The 18,072-nt window shown below is 38.9% G+C and overlaps 1 protein-coding gene across 1 annotated transcript; it reads right to left on the bottom strand.

Moving 5' to 3' along the window:
- Window positions 1-749: 749 nt before the first annotated feature.
- Window positions 750-16,865, bottom strand: gfpt1 (glutamine--fructose-6-phosphate transaminase 1). Its single transcript, XM_055048912.1, has 19 exons — window positions 16,779-16,865; window positions 15,111-15,218; window positions 13,790-13,897; window positions 13,576-13,701; window positions 13,410-13,468; window positions 13,179-13,313; window positions 12,996-13,057; window positions 12,773-12,852; window positions 12,576-12,684; window positions 11,624-11,787; window positions 10,429-10,524; window positions 9,149-9,246; window positions 8,851-8,971; window positions 8,454-8,611; window positions 6,045-6,159; window positions 5,298-5,425; window positions 4,813-4,980; window positions 3,993-4,154; window positions 750-2,596 (listed from the first exon to the last, which is right to left on the bottom strand). Exons 1-19 carry the CDS (start codon window positions 16,783-16,785, stop codon window positions 2,552-2,554), a joined length of 2,049 nt encoding a protein of 682 aa, XP_054904887.1. The 5' UTR covers window positions 16,786-16,865; the 3' UTR covers window positions 750-2,551.
- Window positions 16,866-18,072: the final 1,207 nt, after the last annotated feature.

Genomic DNA, 18,072 nt, shown 5'->3' with positions numbered 1-18,072 from the left:
TTGTCCAAATGGCTAAGAAAGGGGTGAATGTCAGCTTTTAACACTATTAAAATCTCTTAACTGTATTGTGAAAGTTTTTAATTGTAATAAATTAGATCAGAAACATCTTATAGCCTCAAGCAAGATATTCTTGTAAAATCAAGCCAGGTGTGACGACATGAAAGGTAAAAGGTCAGTTCCTCCATCTACATTCATGTGTACCTCCATCCCAGCCCTCCTTTTCATTTAATTATTTTTTTAAAGTCACTTTCTCTTCAGCTATGTTTTATTTTACTTGGCAGAAGCAGCTAAACATTTGGATTTCAGGAACCTGCAGAAAACTTATGGAAGTGGTTTGTTAGACCAGTGCAGGCTGATTTCTCAAAGCTCCTCATTGATTTATTTTGAGCCTAGTCAAAACATTTGATTTGCATTCATTTCATTCCACACTTTTTGCAGAACTGTTGCTTCAGGAAAAAAAATAATAATAAAGAAGCTTGCCACACAAACAAACCTCCAATTAATAGTTTTCAAATCTTGACCATGAAACATTTTAGAAACTTGGCAAGTTATTATTCTCCCAAAAGATCATGAAGGTGTACATATGGGACTACCTACATTTTTATTGTAGCAGAAACAAGGACATGAGTAGTTTTTCCAGTTTGTAAAGGTTGCTGAGCCCATGTGCACTTAGAACCACCAGAGGAAGTGAGGACAAATTCCAATGGCTTTGTAATCACGAAAGTTAACTAAAGTAGTATGAAGTCAAGTGAAACGAGCAGAATACGGCATTTATTCATTCTACGAGGGCAGATGAGCACAAAAACCAATAAGATGGAACACAATTGACTTATACCAGTTATATTTCCAAAAATAATCCTCAGCATATCCTTCAGCTTTGCCATGGATACTGGCGTCCATCATGGCTCAGGTCATTCAGTTTAACAATATGTCCACATTTACTCTGAGACATAAATGTCTCAGAATTTGTCTAACAAAACTGGTTCATCCACCATTGTGTTTGTAAACGCCAATTTGTGAGCTTGCACCTCCTGCTTGTCAGTTTACAATAAAATAAAATTGCTCCTCTGGATTGCATCTTTAAACCAAATAAATTCAGACACTTTATTGCATCAGCTCTAATAGCGTCCCACTGGTCATTTCATCTTGCAAAGAGGGGAAAAATAAGGGTTATAAAATTACCTGCAACCATATAATCCAGTTTTCGATCCCCCTTTTTTTTCCTGGCTCAGGACCCGTTAAGGATTGATTGTAAAGGTGATAAATATCTTCAAACCTGAAGTTTGCATTTCTACTTCATTGCTTGTTGGAACTGTGCGAGTGTCGTTATTTCCCAGGCATTTGAAGGAAAAAAAAACATAAAATAAAAAATACCAAGGCTCACGGACACGTAAAGCATGTATGACTTTCTGCATCGGTAAACACAACTTGATGATTGTTCTACGTAAACTGCCTTCATTACAGGCCTAAACACGTCTTCATACATTAAACTCCAGCTTTGCTACAAACCACAGCGGGTGAAGACAGAATATACATGTTTTGGTTTGTGATCATCAAAGCCGTCACACACGTTTTTGGTTTGATATTTGAATCAGTAACATTCTCTTTATAAAATAAAGTACCCTGCATAACAACAATAAAACAAAATCACTTAAAAAGAATAGAAAACAAATGAGGAAAAAAAAAAAAAAAAAAAGCAACAAATGGTCCCAGTAAGCAATGGCAACTCTCACGGTGGCAGGAGAGCTTCAACTTCAGATAAGCCAAATTTTCATCACTTGATTGCAAATAAAATCAAAAGTCAGTGACAAGATCTCAGTAAGGCAACAGACAGGAAAATATTATTGTATCCATACTATTACATAATGAGGATCTGTAACATACAGAAGGAGGGGAAAAAAAAGCATTTCTCTACAGTCCGACTCACGGTGCTACTCCCACATCGTCAGAAGAAGAAGAAGAAGAAGAAAAGTCGGAGATGGGAAACGGATACAAAACAGAGCTGCAATTACGAAGTGATGACCTCGGAATGATTCCAGTCTATGGTTTCCTTCAGCCATGGAATAAAGCGCTTTAAATCATTAGCTGCCAAGGAAAGTTATCCCAACTAACCTACAAATCATTGCACTATAAAGAGAAAATGAGCCAGGAAGCTCTTTAAAGTAACTACTCTGAGTCAACAGCTTGAAAGATCAGCTCCCACAGAGACCAATTGACAACAAAACTTGCTCACAACTTTCTAAACACAACCGTAACCATATGCTCACTGATATCTAAAATAAAACGAAAATGCTAGGCCAGATAAATCTCCACTGACAGTAATTTGACGAGGACGCCCAAAGAATTTAAGGAATTAAAAATAAAATGAGACAATGGTATTCACAAGACTCGCCTAAAATGTCGCATTAAAAAAAAAAAAAAAGAATGGCAACCGGGGAGACCCAAACGGGATGTAGGTTTCTCTTCTCTTCTCTGTACAGATGCTCCTTTGATGTCAGTGTTAGAACGTGTGTCTGCCAGGTTTCTGTCGTCAGGTGATGGAGGGTGGCCGTTACTCTACAGTCACCGACTTGGCCAGGTTTCTTGGACAGTCCACCTGAATTCAAGCAGGAAAATTGAACAGATTAATATTTAATAACGTAGTAGCAAGCACAACGGGACTTCACATTACCTTTAGCTGCTGGATTTAATAAGGATAATAGGCTAAGAAGATGTTCACTGATGACTAAATGCTGCTGGTAAACTACAAAAGACAATTTAGCTAAATCTGAGGAAGGGGGGGAAGAAAAAAAGAACTTTATTGGGATTTTATTGGAGAGCTAGTTCAGAACTGTGAAGTTGAAGTAAAATGGTACAATGGCTTTTAAGTTGTTTTCTTTTTTCTCTTTACAAATAAAATCTGTAACAGCTGCATTCAGCCCTTCTGAGTCAGAAGGAAACCACCTTTCGTTGCAGTTCCAGACACGAGTCTTTTAGGGTTCGTCTCCATCAGCTTTGCACTTTTAGGAACTTAACATTTTGCCCCTTCTTCAAAAACGTCTGGACTTCGACTGGGCCACCCTTTGATATAAAGGATTGCTGCACATTTGGCTGAATGTTTAGGCGCTCGGAACCAATGCCCTGCATTGGTACCGGAACAGTGACATATTACTATTATTATTATTATTATCTAAATTATTCAGGGCAGTGGTTCCTGAGGACTGAAGTTCAGATTTGCTGGACTAAAGGGTTAACCTTCATCTCAGGCTCAATTTCTTTGCTGCCAACAGGTTTTCTTTCAAAGTTCCCCAGTGTTTCGCTCCAACTCTGCTGGAGAAAAGCATAAAGCATGCAAGGCCAAGTATTCACGGGCTTGCAATAGTAAAGAGTAAAGGCGGCTAAATTCTAATGCCGAGCATACTTTTTTTTTTGGTAAAGTATCATTTTCAATAACCACGTCGTGTTGGTCTGTCACAATAAAATCCTTTCAGGTTTGTGGCTGTCAGCACTATTGTTGTAGAACTGCTTCAATATAGTTTTCATTCCTTTGCAAAACTGCAATTAACAATAATACAACAAATTATGTCATGCTTCGGCAAGATTGTGCAATGACGATGTCGCTCTTTGGTGCTTCAATGGAGGCATCAGTGTTGAGTACTGCAACATGACCCATCTATTTCAAAAAGACCTTTCCTGTAAAGTCATCTTATCTTGCAAGTTTCTATCATTAAATGAAAAACTTGTATTATTTTTTTAAAATCAGTTGGAAACACTTTTGTGTCCAAGTGTTTCCAACACAGTGTTTATTTCTGGTGATGGAGCTCTGCTATGTTTGCCTACAAAGCAAGGAATATGCAAAGAAACACCTTTGGAGTGTATTGCTGAATAGTTTTTCTGGCGATAACTGAACATTTTTACCAAAGATAATGAAAATAGGAAGCCTTGGGGATCAGTTTGCGCAGGTACATTTCAAGTCGGTGGTGACTGAAGTCACGTTCTGGGACAGCACTTACGTCAAATCCTCTGAGGACAGCCAGGTGGAAGGACAGCAGCTGCAGAGGGATAACGCTCAGGATGCCCTGGAGGCAGTCCACACAGTGAGGCACTTTGATGGTGCGGCTAGAGTTTTTGATGGTTTCGCGGTCGTCTTTGTCACAGATCAAAATTGGGCGACCCTGGAAATCAAGAGAGGCAGGAAAACAAAACAAAATAAACAACAACAACAACAAAAAACCCTGAATATAAGCAACAAAAAGAGACTTCCTTGCTCAGATTACTGTCGTCTTTCTTTTAAAGCTACATGTGCTGCATATTACCACGGGAACTGATGTCATGTTATAACCGCGCCTCCCCAAAATGGACCGAGATGAAGAATCAGAGGTGTGGCTCAAAAAGGGATAAAATAAGTGACCTCATGGTCACATCAGGCTGAGGAACGTTTGATTGTGTGGCAGAGCTGCACAATCACAGCTGTCATTGCAATATTAGTGCATGCAATATTGCAACTGCAAATGACTATTTGGATGCAATATTGCATGAATATTTAATGGCATATGATATTGTTGAGCCTTGATATTGTTGAGCCAAAGAAACATGATAATGCGTTTTAGTCACAATGTTCAGCAATAGTTACACGTTTTCCTGGTTTTGTGCAACCCTGACATACACAAAGAAAAGGGACGCTGTATTAGAAACGTCATTAATTGTGAATTTTGTCAGTTTCCAAAGAAGTGCATACACGTATTTAAACCAACCCCATTTCGTTTCACGCAATGGTGCCATTTGTGATAGTTTTTGTAAATATTTTCAACATTTAGTTCAGATAGCCCTTACCTGACGTGCAACGACTTGTTGCAGGGCGTTCTGGCATTTGGTGTAGGTGTGGTCTCTCATGATGATCATGATAACGGGCATGAGTTTGTCTACTAGAGCCAGCGGACCGTGCTTCAGCTCTCCTGCCAAGATACCCTCTGAGTGCATGTAGGTAATTTCCTTGATTTTCTGCAAAACAGACACAGATTGAACAAAGATGAAGCTCAAATTGTTGTAAACCAGACCCAGAAGGAGAAGACTACACAAGACTCAGCAGTCTTATGAAGAGTTTGATACAAGAATTATTCAAGACTACATTTTTTTCCACATAATACACAGACATTAAATCTAGATGGATCCCCTGACACCGGATTTATTTCTAAACTCCTTCCAAATCGCATGTTGCATAAATTAAATGCGGCATTAAAAGGCTCAAATAAAACTGGGGGAGGAAAATGAAAGAACATTCTGATAAAGCTTGTAAGAATTAAGTTGGAATTGCTTACCAGCGCTCCTTCCAAGCATGTTGCATAATGGTAGCCTCTGCCCATGATCAGCACGCTCTTCTGCTGGTACAGCTCAGTCGCCAACTTCTGGATCTCATCATCCAAACTAAGGACCTCCTTTATCAGATCTAACAAAACAAAAAAAGCAAGCTTTTTGTTCTTTTCTCCTGAGAAAAGGGTGATTAAGAGCAACGGCACTTTTATAATTATCCAAATAATCTCCATACAAGTGTATAATATTTGAGTAATTTAGATATTGACAAATATCTGCCATCGTCAGTAGGGAAAACATGATTAAATAGTCAAATTTAAGTCTCATCTACAAAATTATTCTTGGCTTATCACCCTATTTAATGACTGATAAATCTTTAATGCAAATATGTCATTTTAAGGTGATTTTGACCATCTGTGCAGCTAGAAATACTCTGGACTACACAGGTTCAGTCTGTTGACAATTTATTACAGTTATTTGCTATAATATGTGCTTCAGGTCCAGGAAGCATACAACAAGCCAAAACCCAGTCAACCAGTAGTGTGCCTTCCCCTCCTCCTCCTTTTTGTTCCATTCTTGACTCTTTTAGTTTTCCCATCCAAGCGTCTTAGTTGCTCTAATAAATAACAGGCTCTGAAAATTCTTTCGTTTTGGTTCTGACAGCTGATTTTCACCTTTTCTTCTTGCATTTCATCCTTGTACAGCTCTAGGACTTCCCTGGCTGAACTATATAGAGTGTTTGTGTCTGAATCTACCTGGAAGAACTCTCAGGCCCTGGATTATTTCACGGCGTCTGGGCTGCATGGAAATTCTGTCATCGCACATCAACAGCGCAAACATGATCAGAGCCACGAACTGGCTGGTGTAGGCCTGCAGAGAGAAAAGGGAAAAAGATAACGAAAGACCGCAAAACGTTTTTTGCTTATTCATTATATGTAGTCATATTAATGATTTTAATTATTGAGATGACTACAACAGGATAGTGGAATACCGTTGGTAGATGAATAATCGCCTGGAAGTTTTCTTATTTTTCATCAACATGCTGAACCTGAAGAACTGAGCCTTTTGTGAAACTCATCGTCTCCCTGTTTTTAATGGGATTGATGCTAATGTATCCCAGATGGGGAAGGAAAGGAGAAGCGGGCTTCGGCTTCAAAATGCTCATCCTGGAAAACTTGATGAGTTCGTAAAATTAGGTTTAAAATACCACTCTGTTCATTCTAGAAATGCCACAGGCTCATCTGAGCCTCCAAGTCCGTCGTCATCACCACCCGCCCTCTGGGCGTGTTTGGAGACTTTCCATGCCTACTTGTGAAATTTAAAAGAAGCCAAGTTGATTCACAAGACCCACTGGGCTTAGAAAAAAAGCCAGTATGTAGGACCAAAAAAAAAAAAAAAACAGCAGTAAAACCTGTTTTTTCCCCTGATACCACATTAGCTACAAACCCTCTGAAATCTGATCGTCACTGTTGTCTGCAGTGATGCAACTATATATTCTACATTTCACTACGTTTTTAAAAGCACTGCATGACGATTGCTCTCTTCAGAACAGTTGTCTGATAAAAAAAACAACCCTCCTTCTTACTGTAACTTGAAGAAAAACTTTGCAACCCTCCAAGATCCCAATAACTGCTGTTATGTAATTCATAAAGTGGACATCTTCCAAGCTCCGTCATCAGATCTGACAAAAGGATTTGCATCAAAGCGTTTAGTCTTAATTCGGCACTTTTACCGTGAATCTTGAAAAGAACGATTGGAAAAAAAAAAAGGATTAAAAGTAAAAACTGAGTTAGATGTTCCTTGTGGATCCGATGAGCTGGATTGTAAACTGTTTGGTGAAGGTGGGTCTATGGCTCAGCTCACACAGTCATAAATGATGGCGTCTCTGAGGTGTGCTCTGGGGCTTTGGAGCAGCAAGAGAATCCCTGAGCCAAAATGAAAATCTGGACCAAGAAAAGACTTGCTTCACTCTCTCGCTCCCTCTCTTTTCTTACACAAACTTGACTGAGGCCTTCAGATACTTTTTTATTCTTTTGCTCTCAGTCCCAGCTGGAAAATCCTTGTGGTTATGAAAGTGAGAAGAGGGAGAGGCATAAATACCAGTGGAACTGAATTCTCATGAGACAAGTTGATAATGCTGGGGTTCTTCACCCTCCTCTGCTGCATGGAGTCAATGTTAAGCTCCGACAAGATAAGATGACAACAGTACATGGTTTCCATTGATGTCAATAGTTTGTAAAACTCAACAAATTTATGTTAGTGGTGATAGGACAGGAATGATATTTTCCGAGTATGTCTTCTCAAACAGTGGACTGGCATCCAGATAGGCTCTGATGGTTATTCTACAGACTTGGCAACTCAAAGATTCCACATTATGCAGCAGATTTTCAACCAACCTCCACATTGTGTCTGGTGGTATGATAAACCCAGCTGCTTGTCTTTTCTATCACAGTTTTGGTCGTTTTAAGATTTTAAATAATTGCACCGACTGTAGATACGAAGAAGTTCAAGCCAGAAGCATTTTTTAATATGTCCTGATTTATAAAAACCAACACATTAGCTGTGCTTGAATGTTATATTCGCTTTTCTTTCCTATTTTACAAAGTGTGTCAAACTGTGGCTATTAGAGATTATGTGCGTGTTTAGCCACATAAACACTATGGAGATGCACAATTAAATGAGACGATAAATCAATGAATAGATCTCTGAAAAATGCATCCTCTCTTCTGAGATCACGGTTACTCCCCTGTATATGTGCTACATCATATTTATGCCCCTGGGAAACAAGTGGTCATGGATCTAATAAACTTAAAAAATTAACTTTAAATTATTATCATAATTATTAGTATTATTCTTTACAAGAATTGCTTGCAGTGTCAATTTTAGAATCTGTTATCTTGTAAAAAAAACTATTTGTAATTACTTTTTACTCTATGTAGATCTACTCAAAGTTTGGATTTTTCTGTATAAAATATGGTTTATTGTTATTAATTTGTGAAAAGCAGTGTCCAAGAATCAAGTTTCACAAAGTCATGGAGAAACAACCTATTGATTTGGATCCATTTGATACTATGAGCTCTCTTTCATTCTGTTAGAATAGTAACACTTCTGTGAAAACAGTGGTAATACAGCCTGAAGGAGCAGCTCTGGCTGCCCTGCTTTACCTTGGTGCTAGCTACTCCAATCTCAGGGCCAGCGTTAATGTGGACTCCACAGTCTGTCTCCCTGGAGATGGAGCTCCCCACCGTGTTGGTGACACCGACAGTCAGAGCGCCTCTCTCCTTACAGTAGCGCAGAGCCAAAAGGCTGTCGGCGGTCTCCCCTGCAGGGTTGGGAGAAATGCTCTGTTAGGGAACTGATTCGACCAGAAGCAGGTCTCTGAGTTAAGAAAGCTTCATAAGAAAGACCACAAGGCCCACCATAGAAATGTCACACACTCAGGTAAAAATAAACTCATTGATCTTCCAGAGCACAATGGACAGACAGCTCCTCTACAGGGAGAGCAGAGTACAAATGGGGAGTATGGAGTTAATCAGGTTCAGACAGCACACAGATCCACACCTGACTGGCTGATAAAAAAGCAGACATCGTCTCTGAAGACCGGGGTGTTTCTGTCCAAGAAATCGCTGGCCAGTTCTACCATGACGGGCAACTCGGTAAGCTCCTCCAGAACCTGGCGGGTCTGAAAAAGGGATACAAAACAAGACAGTGTCCTTCTGTTAAAACGAGCCTGTCAAACTCAAAGCAGGGAAATGTGGTCAAACGTAAACTTCCAGCCTGCATCCACAAAGCACACAAAGCAATTACGAGAAGTCGTAACTGGTGAGCAAAAATTGTGACAAGGGGAAGTAGTACTTACAGCTACTCCAGCATGGTAGCTGGTGCCACAAGCAATAAGGATTAGTCGCCGACATCTTTGGATTTCTTTGATGTGGTCCTTCAGTCCGCCCAGTATAACTAAAAGCCAAATGAGACCACAAATCAGAGGAATCCCTGGCAGGAACTGAAATGATGCATTAAGAACTGTATGGAACAGCTACTTCCAGTCAGGAAATTATGATTTATTTCAATATAGTGTGATGGAAATAATTAAAAAAACAAAAACCTTTGTTGTGTTGCAAAAGTGTTCACACCTCTTGAGCTTTGCATCATTTTATGACATTATACATTTCAGTGTGACCAAAAGCAGAACATAGTAATGAAGTGGGTTAAAAATAGATGATGCTACAAATATTTCACACACACAAAAATCTGAAAAGTGAGGCCTGCATTAGTAGTCAGCCCACTTTATTTCCATATTACTAAATAAAACAGCACAACAAATTCTCTTTATCTCATCTCATTAATAAAGGAGTTCACCTTTAAGTAGCTTAAGAGTGTTAATCTGTACAAATCTGGCTCTTGTTGCTGAGTGGAAATAATAATGGGATTAATTCATAACCAATAGTCATTGTTAGCCACCAGCCATGCAGTGTCTGGTGGAAGAAAGTCCTTTAGTTAGAACAGACTAAATTTAACTTCTTGACCTACATGCAAAGAAATGTGTGAAACTTGGAACAAAAACACTACATAATGTCCTGAACAATCCATTGCCATTGTGAAACATAATGCTGAGAGCATCATGCTTTGGGAATGCTCATTTCTCAGCCTGGACAGGGAAGCTGGGTAGAGTTGATAAAAGAATGATTGGAGGCAATCGTGGAAGAAAGCCTGTTTGAAGATGCGAAATATTCGAGAATAGCAAGCAAGTTCATCTTGTGGTCGAACAATAATGCTAAACACACAGGAAGAGCTACACTGGAATGGTTTGGATCAAAACATTCCAGCAATGGCAAGAACGGCTTGCTAAAGTTGTTTACAAAACAAGCGGACAAAATGTTTGGTCTTTAGATTTGCAAAGCATAGACCAAGGCAGGCTGAATGCAATCAGTGCTGCAATAAAGTACAACTTTCTTCACTTCATAACATTGGATCATAAAAAAGTCCCAATAAAATTAGTTGAGCTTCATAAAAATAAAAAAAAAGTTAATAGAGTGCAAGTACTTTTTGACTTATCGTGATAATCGAAAAGTAAAACATTTAAAATGAGAAATATCATCAGTGCACTCCATAGAAGGCCAATTTAACCAAATCTCTAACCTGTGTTGTTGTCAAAGTTGATTCTTCCTCTCATGGTATTCACCACAGACTCTGGCTGCTCAAAGATCTCCTTCTGCATGAAGGAGCTGTAGTTGCCTGAGAGATGAGGAACAGAAAATGGGAAAACATTGCTGTGATATCTTTAGAACATATTCCAACACTTTTGCTTTTTGGATCCAACAACTTTGTTTTCACAGCGTTTCACTAATTGTTCACTGGCTTCGTAGAACTGCAGGAAGGTATCTCCTTCTAGTCTAACGTGTGTGTTCAGAATTAAGATTAATTATGCAACTTTAAGAAAAAATCTACAATAAAAATAAAGAGACTTAAAACAGATGTTTTTGTCTCAACAAAAACAAACCGTGACAGTCAGAAACTCTGCTGTTTTTTTAGCCTCTCTTCAACAGCAATGTGGGTCACGCAAAGTAGGTTATTCAGCAGAAAAACTCCAGAGAAGAGACAGAGGAGAGAGAGGCTGAGTAATGACAGGACTATAAAGGAATGTGAAGTGGAATCAACATCAGTTCTGCCACTGCCTCCTGCTGGACTATTTTGGAAAAGCAAGAGGGGGAAAAAAAGCAAGCAAGGTAGTTTAACCTTAAATTATTGCTGTGGTGAGTTCACTTAAATTAAGATGAGAATGCACTGTTGCACACTGAACTGGCAGGAGCTAGAGACAACAAAGTGCAAGAGGGTTCACCTTTATATTATGCGACTTGTACATAATTGTTTCAAAACATTTTTATAGGTAAAAGCAACAAAGGAGAAGGAACAGAGTGTGATTTTTTTTTTTTTAGATGATTTGCCCACTTACAGTTAATATTTGTACAGTTTGATGAATGATTAAATGAACTTGTTGAAATTCTAAAAAGAAGAAATATTCACTTACTGGGGTTAGTAAAAAAAAAAAAAGCATATTATATGCACATGAAACTCAGTCAGAGTGTAACAGAGTCAGAAAATAATTTATCAACAATGCATCATCTGGGTAATGCAGCTAATGAATAAATGCTTTAACTGTTTGATTGATAACACAGTTCACCTGAAGATAAATTGTTATGGCAGCTGAGTTCACAACAGGATTTTAGGAAAAATTACAAGGCAGTGTGCAGAGGATTTATTTGCAAAGGTATTGGAATCAGTAATGGAAAGATGAGAGAAAATACAAAACACAAAAAGTTGATCCTTCACTCACCCTTCATAATCTGCTGCAGCTCCATCTGCAGAGTCTGGATGGCGCGGGCCGGATAGTCCCCCACCCGGCGCTTTATCCTGTGGATGGACAGTCGGCCTTCCATCACGGCAGCAACATCGTCATCCTCCAGGAAGATCACTCGGTTTGTGTGCTCGATTACAGCGCTGGCGTTACAAGAGATCAACCAGAATCTAAATTAAACATTTTAATTCTAGGAACATTTATTAATTCATTTAAAGGTTCTTTGGCACTAGTTGCCTTTATTCATTAATAATGTTCCAGGAAGAAAAGCAGAGAGAGATGGGGAGGACATCTGGTAACTACAAACTCTAACCAGATTTCCTGGTCTTGTTTTAGCATGATACTTCCTCTACCATGGAATGATAGAGGAAGTATCATGCATCATCTGGGTAATGCAGTGTGGGAGTGTTCGTCTTCTTCTAATCGGGGCGCCTTGTTCCACCTGTTTGCTGTGTCCACAACAGGGCTTGTAGCCGATTGTGGAGGGGATTTGTTGACCGTTTCTCTGACCTCCCTTCTTTGTTCCCGGAGTCTTCATTATGCACTTATTTTTTTACTAACGTTTTCTAAAAGACCTCTGGAGCTTTCATAGAAAAGCAGGATTAAATTACAAATATGTGTACTTTACAAATTAGTTTACTTCTGAGAGCAAAATGTGCCACAGTTTTGTTTATGGGTTTCAGAGTAAAGGGGGCAGACTACAAATTGCACCACAAATTTTTGGATTTTTACTGATAAATATAATTTTAGAAGTATACATATTTTTAGTTCCACCACACAATGCTTCACAACTGGTGTTGATCTGTCCAACAGAATCCTAATACATTCACATTTGTGGTTCTAATGTGAAAATTCGAAAAGTTTAAGGGGAGTACTTGCAAAGTACTCTCAGCATTGGAAAGGGGAAGCAGCAACACAGGCGTCTTCTTACCTTGCGTCAGATGCAAAGTAGTACTCCACAGCTTTCTCATCCAGTGGGAACAGGCAAGTGTCCTGGTCTGTCCTCGGCAGGGAACTGCAGCTCTTTTTCTCTTTTCCAGCTGTCAAAATAAAACAATTAGGGTTCAGGTTCCAAACCTTCTTATCAAATCTCACTTATTCAGACTAAAAAGAGACAAGAATCCTTACAAGAGCGGTAGAGCACTGGAATATGATCGGTGGACAGCTTGTGATCACTGCGCACTCCCATCAGGAGAGGACTTCCCCTCCTGCACATAAAACACGTTACACCTTACGTAAGTGAGAATTTCACAGTATGTAGGTCCCTAATGTAAGCAAAGAAGTAGAGATGTTATATCATTATGATTAAAATAAAGAAATCTTTATTGTCATATTTTCCTTGTATCGGTACCTTGTGCCAACTGCCTCTCCGGGGTAATGGACACTCTTGAAAACCAGGGCAAAAGCTCCTTCCTGCCAGGTAAAACCCAGGTCAACATGTTAAGAAAAGCGTTGTTTCTCAAGAACAGATACAATATTCTAGAATACAAAATGTGCGTCTCGGAGGCGCATATTTTTAGTAGCTTTCCCATACCAGCTGCTGGATCACTTGCTCTACCAGTGTGGCAAAGCTGATGTCATCACTTTCCCGATTGTCATAAATGTACTTCACCAGCTTGGCAATGGTCTCAGTGTCTGTCTCTGACTCAAATTCATAGCCTTTGCTCTCCTGTGGATTTAATGTGAGTGGATGAGTCGTTTTTATGAGACAAAGAAAATCATATTGACTTTTGTCTATTTTACAACAAAATAAACATCTGCTCACCAGAAACTTCTTCAGGTCCTTGTAGTTGGTAATAATCCCATTGTGAATCACAATGAACTCTGCAAACCAGAGAGAACATCGTAATGTTTATAAGTCCATGACAGCTGCACACAGTTCAAACGATCTGAGCTGGATTGTTTAGTTTGGCCTTTATGACACAACTGACCGTTGTTCTTGTCTGATCTTTGTGGATGACTGTTGACTGGGCTGGGAACGCCGTGGGTCGCCCAGCGGGTGTGAGCGATGCCAAGGTGAACATCAACTTCCACATCCAGGTCAAGATCTTGCTGTTCTAGAGGTCAAACAGAAAAAAAACAGCAAAACATTTAAAATGCAGATTGTTCTATGACTGTTTTGGAAAAAGCTTAATCTCAGCTTACTGTGAATCTCCTCATCGAGAGCCTTAACTTTTCCACGCTGCTTGATCAGCTGGATAGACTTGGCATTTGACTCCCAGTCCTTGCTGTTGCCTCCATCAATGCCGACACCTGGCAATAAGAAAAAAGCAAAGTTTGGAATTAAATACCTAATTAAGTACCTTAGCAAATTACATCTAGACTGTGTGGTTAAAGATTCATCTGGAATAACTGGAGCTCAATATCCAAACAGTGTTTGCCACAATAGACAAATTCAATTTGAATTTGTCTGTTGTTTATTATTCTGCTTTGTTGCGCAGACTTTGCTTTAAAACAAAAGCCTTGCTAAAGCCAGTGCCTGGAATCAATATCTAATCATCATTAAAACTGGGCTAAATGGGGCCCGGCGGTGGCGCAAGAGTAAAAGCATGTGACTCATATATGGAGGCCTTAGTCCTAAATGCGGTCGTCACGAGTTTGAGTGATGATGGGCCCGCTTTACTGTCTGACAGCTGTCAAGTACAATACCACTAGAGATAAGAAAACCATTTTATTAAATGGTCTAAATGAACACAGCTGGCTATTACAACAGCATGCCTTCAGAATGAATAAAACAGACTAGAAAAGCCCTGACCTTAACTGTACTAAAAATCCAGAACCACAAAAACTAACCACAGAATTTATCAAATCAGCTTGAATCACTTTAGATAAAAAAATTTATTTAAAGTGAATAACCATCAGAAATAATCTTGTAGATTGCAACAAAATCCATGTGATCAAGCTGATGACAAACATTTAACCAAATATTAATATTAGTATGTTTGAGCTTGTGTGTATGTCTGCAAAATGTTCCTTGATGAAAATCTCAATAAATTCAAATGTGTGCATCTCGTTCTTTTGTTTTAATTCACTTAAGGTGTGTTTCATCATCATCCCATCTTGACATACAGAACAATTTAAATATGTTATTAAAAGCCATAAATGGATAGCTGAATGAGTACTTGAGTCAATAGAAGTGGTTTTTAAGTCTTGCTGAAAGCTTGAAGCCCTGAACATTATGTGCAATCTTCTCTCATATACACAATGTGTTGGTGCACTTCTTATATCCAGAGTGCACTTGTCTTTAACACACTCCCCGATACACTAGTAGCTCTCAGTACTTTGACATATGAAAAACAAAAACATTTTCAACAAATTATGTTCTAAACCAGCAGCCACACCAGCATAAAACCTATTTTCCCTCATTTCAAACATTATATTAAATTTGATTGTCAAAAAAATGAGACAATGGCCTGACATGGGAAAACAAAGTTGTGGTTATTATGTCCTTCCACCATCTTTTTACCTGCTGAGTCATAGCCTCTGTATTCCAGGCGTCTCAGACCTTTAAGGAGGATCTCTAAGATGTCTCTGCGTGTCCTTGGCACATGGTAGTTGAGATAAGCAAATATTCCTTAGAAACGGGAAAGAAAATAAAGAGATTAATTAAGCAAAATGTTTGCTAGGCTGAAATACCTACATCAGGTGGCAGTTATAGTGGTTATTCAGCAGCTGGTACAATACTTTTAGCTCAGTGATGTACATATAGAGCCAAATAACAACAAAATGGGTCCGGTTCATATTCACAATGTAAATACAACTCAAATACAATAACACAGAGAGGAAACATGTTGGGTATTCTCTCTGACAGCCAACATTAATATTTATCAAACAAAAATTGTCAATAAATGACCATTACATTTGGGAAAACTCAGACTGGTAAGTTCTGAAATTGTAAGTACACAAATGTTATTTCGTTTTTGGCGAGTACCAGGAGTCAAACATTTGAAATTCAACAATTTGTCAACGTCAACAAACATTGGAGACCAGTTTTACAGGAGTCTAAAAACAGACATTGCTATTTGTCCTTGTTTGCCTTTACAGAACAGGAAGCAGAAAGTGGCTCAGTGGAAAAGATCTGAGACATTTTGATTTGAAGCCATTTAGTATCAGCGCAATAGGTTAATAAAGATTTCACCCTGAGACCATCCACATTTCAGGTCAATGGCTATCAGAAGCAAGGACACAACTCATGGCCTGAAGAGAGTATGAAATTACAGAGTTTTTTAGCTATGCAGGCACAGATAAATGCAAATCTTGAACTTGGAAAAAAGAAAAAAGCTTGAAAACAGAGACCTCATTCAGTATAGCAAGAGACAGACCAAGGAGGTGAGGGGCAGGGAAAAATACTAAGTGACTCACAGGAGCAATATTTGAGGAAGCATTGAGGGTGAAAAAAGTAAAAGGTCGAAAAAAGTGGTGGTAGGTGTCAAAAGAAAAAACAGAAACGAGTTTATCAGGTCCTGTTAGTCTGTTCAGATTGTAAAGACAGTGACGGGAGACCAGGACGAGCCATCAGTCACAAATGAAAGCGAAGAAACAGACTAACAAAGTAATTAAATGCTTTTCTTACAAACGAGTTATAAACAAAAACATTATATGTATGCTAACATGTTTCTCTTGAACATAATGCGGGTGGGGAAACACAAGCAAACAGAGCTACTGGTTAAGTTTCAGTGTCAGGACAAAAGCTACTTTTAGACTAAATATAAACATAAAAGGTACTCTCAGTCATTTTAATCATTACATAAAAATAACAAAATAGCAAGTGGAAAAGTTAGTACGCGTCATCGACAGCCCCATTAGCCGTCTGACGTTAGACTGAAGAAAGCAGGAATTGCACTTATATTAGACTTACTCGCGAATACACACATACACACAAAGATAGCTTCCATGTTAAAACGGAGTGAAAAACAGCAAAGAAATGAGACCGTTTATATTTAGCTGACGAGCAGCATCAGTAACACCATGGTGCTCATGTTCGCTAACTGGACAGAGGTTAGCCACCCAGCTAACAGCTTTTACACCAAACACATAGTCGACACCGTTTTATTTTTGTCTGTCTTCACGCCCATATAAGAGATGATAGCATAATATTCCAAACGAATGATACACGAGTAGAATAAGCACTCACCACACATGACTGCAGCGCCGTTGTGAGATTCAGCTACTCAGGTCTAAGGAAGCTGGGGACGCCTGTCAGTTAGCCTCGCCCCCTTTCCGACTCTAGCGAGCTCGAACCGCCTCCTTCAGCCCCGTTTTGATTGGTCGACGCGACTGCTAAGGCCGACCTCCTTCTTGAACAGCAGCATCCAATTGGTCGAGCGTCGTGTCAGTGGGGTTGCGCCTACAAACACGTATGTACTAATGACGTGGCATGAGGATGAGAAATTGACATCGCCAGTGATGGGATGACTGGACTTCCTGCAATCTTCCAGCTACCGTGAAACCAATTATTAAACCATAAGCGCAATTAATTGTAATGTGCAAATGTCTAGACTAATAAAGCGGAAGACATTAAATTCATTGGAATTTGAACCATCGCCACTCAGAGCATTTCTATTTATTTCAGTGATTTTACAAATCTTATAATTTTTATTTTAGATAGCTGCCATATTTGCGAAGTAGTAGTATTTTATGTTTTTACGTAGAATTACATACTAGAAATTTGGCAACATGACATTATCTATGTCTATGAAACCTGGTTGAATTTATCTGTTGTTATAATTACTCAAAATGTTTTTCTTTGGTTATTTGTATGGGTTCCTACCTGACTGAAAATCTGTTATTGTTTTAACTGTGTTACTTTAAAAACGGAAGCCCCTCCCCTTTTGTTTCTTCCTCTGTGGTATTGTCTTTAAAATGTTTGCGTCCCTTAGACCCTCCCCTTTTGTCATGTTCTGTGGGAGAGGTGTGTATTATTTATTTTGAATCTAAATACATCCGGTTTATTTATAGATTTATTAAGTTAATTTCTGTTATGTACTTTTGTTTATGTAGGGTTTGGAGCGGGCATTTATTTTCTACTTTTTATTCTTGTCAGAATAAACCCTTTTAAAGGTGAACCACGGCCTGATCATTTAAAACCAGCACAACGCAGATCGGATCCGGTTACATCTAAGTCATATTTTAGGCCCTCCCACCCCAACATCAATATGCACAAACATACAGCAAAACACTAAAACACAATAATATACACAAATGCAAATATTCAAGCACACATCTACATTGTACACGCTAATTTTAGTATGATTACCATGACAATATTGAATGATCAGGATATTTTCAGACATTAAATTTGACAATCTCACACCAAAGTGTTTTTCCAAGACAATGGACTCCACACTCTGAAACTAAAGATTAAGCAATCACTACAATCCTAGTGGTTGGTGTTTTGGTTGTTTGCAATGGCCTTCCCTTTCTGCAAT

Source organism: Poeciliopsis prolifica, unplaced genomic scaffold (genome assembly GCF_027474105.1).
Source record: "Poeciliopsis prolifica strain line A6 unplaced genomic scaffold, Auburn_PproV2 SCAFFOLD028, whole genome shotgun sequence".
Lineage (NCBI taxonomy): Eukaryota > Metazoa > Chordata > Actinopteri > Cyprinodontiformes > Poeciliidae > Poeciliopsis > Poeciliopsis prolifica.
This window is presented reverse-complemented; position numbering and strand designations above follow the sequence as displayed.

Bases quoted from the DNA above. Each gene is read 5' to 3' on its own strand.
- gfpt1 (XM_055048912.1), bottom strand. The intron at 6,160-8,453 runs GTAAAGCAGGGC...TTCTCTCTGCAG, and splicing joins TTGGAGTAGCTAGCACCAAG to GCCTACACCAGCCAGTTCGT. The intron at 4,981-5,297 runs GTAAGCAATTCC...TCTGTTTTGCAG, and splicing joins CATGCTTGGAAGGAGCGCTG to AAAATCAAGGAAATTACCTA.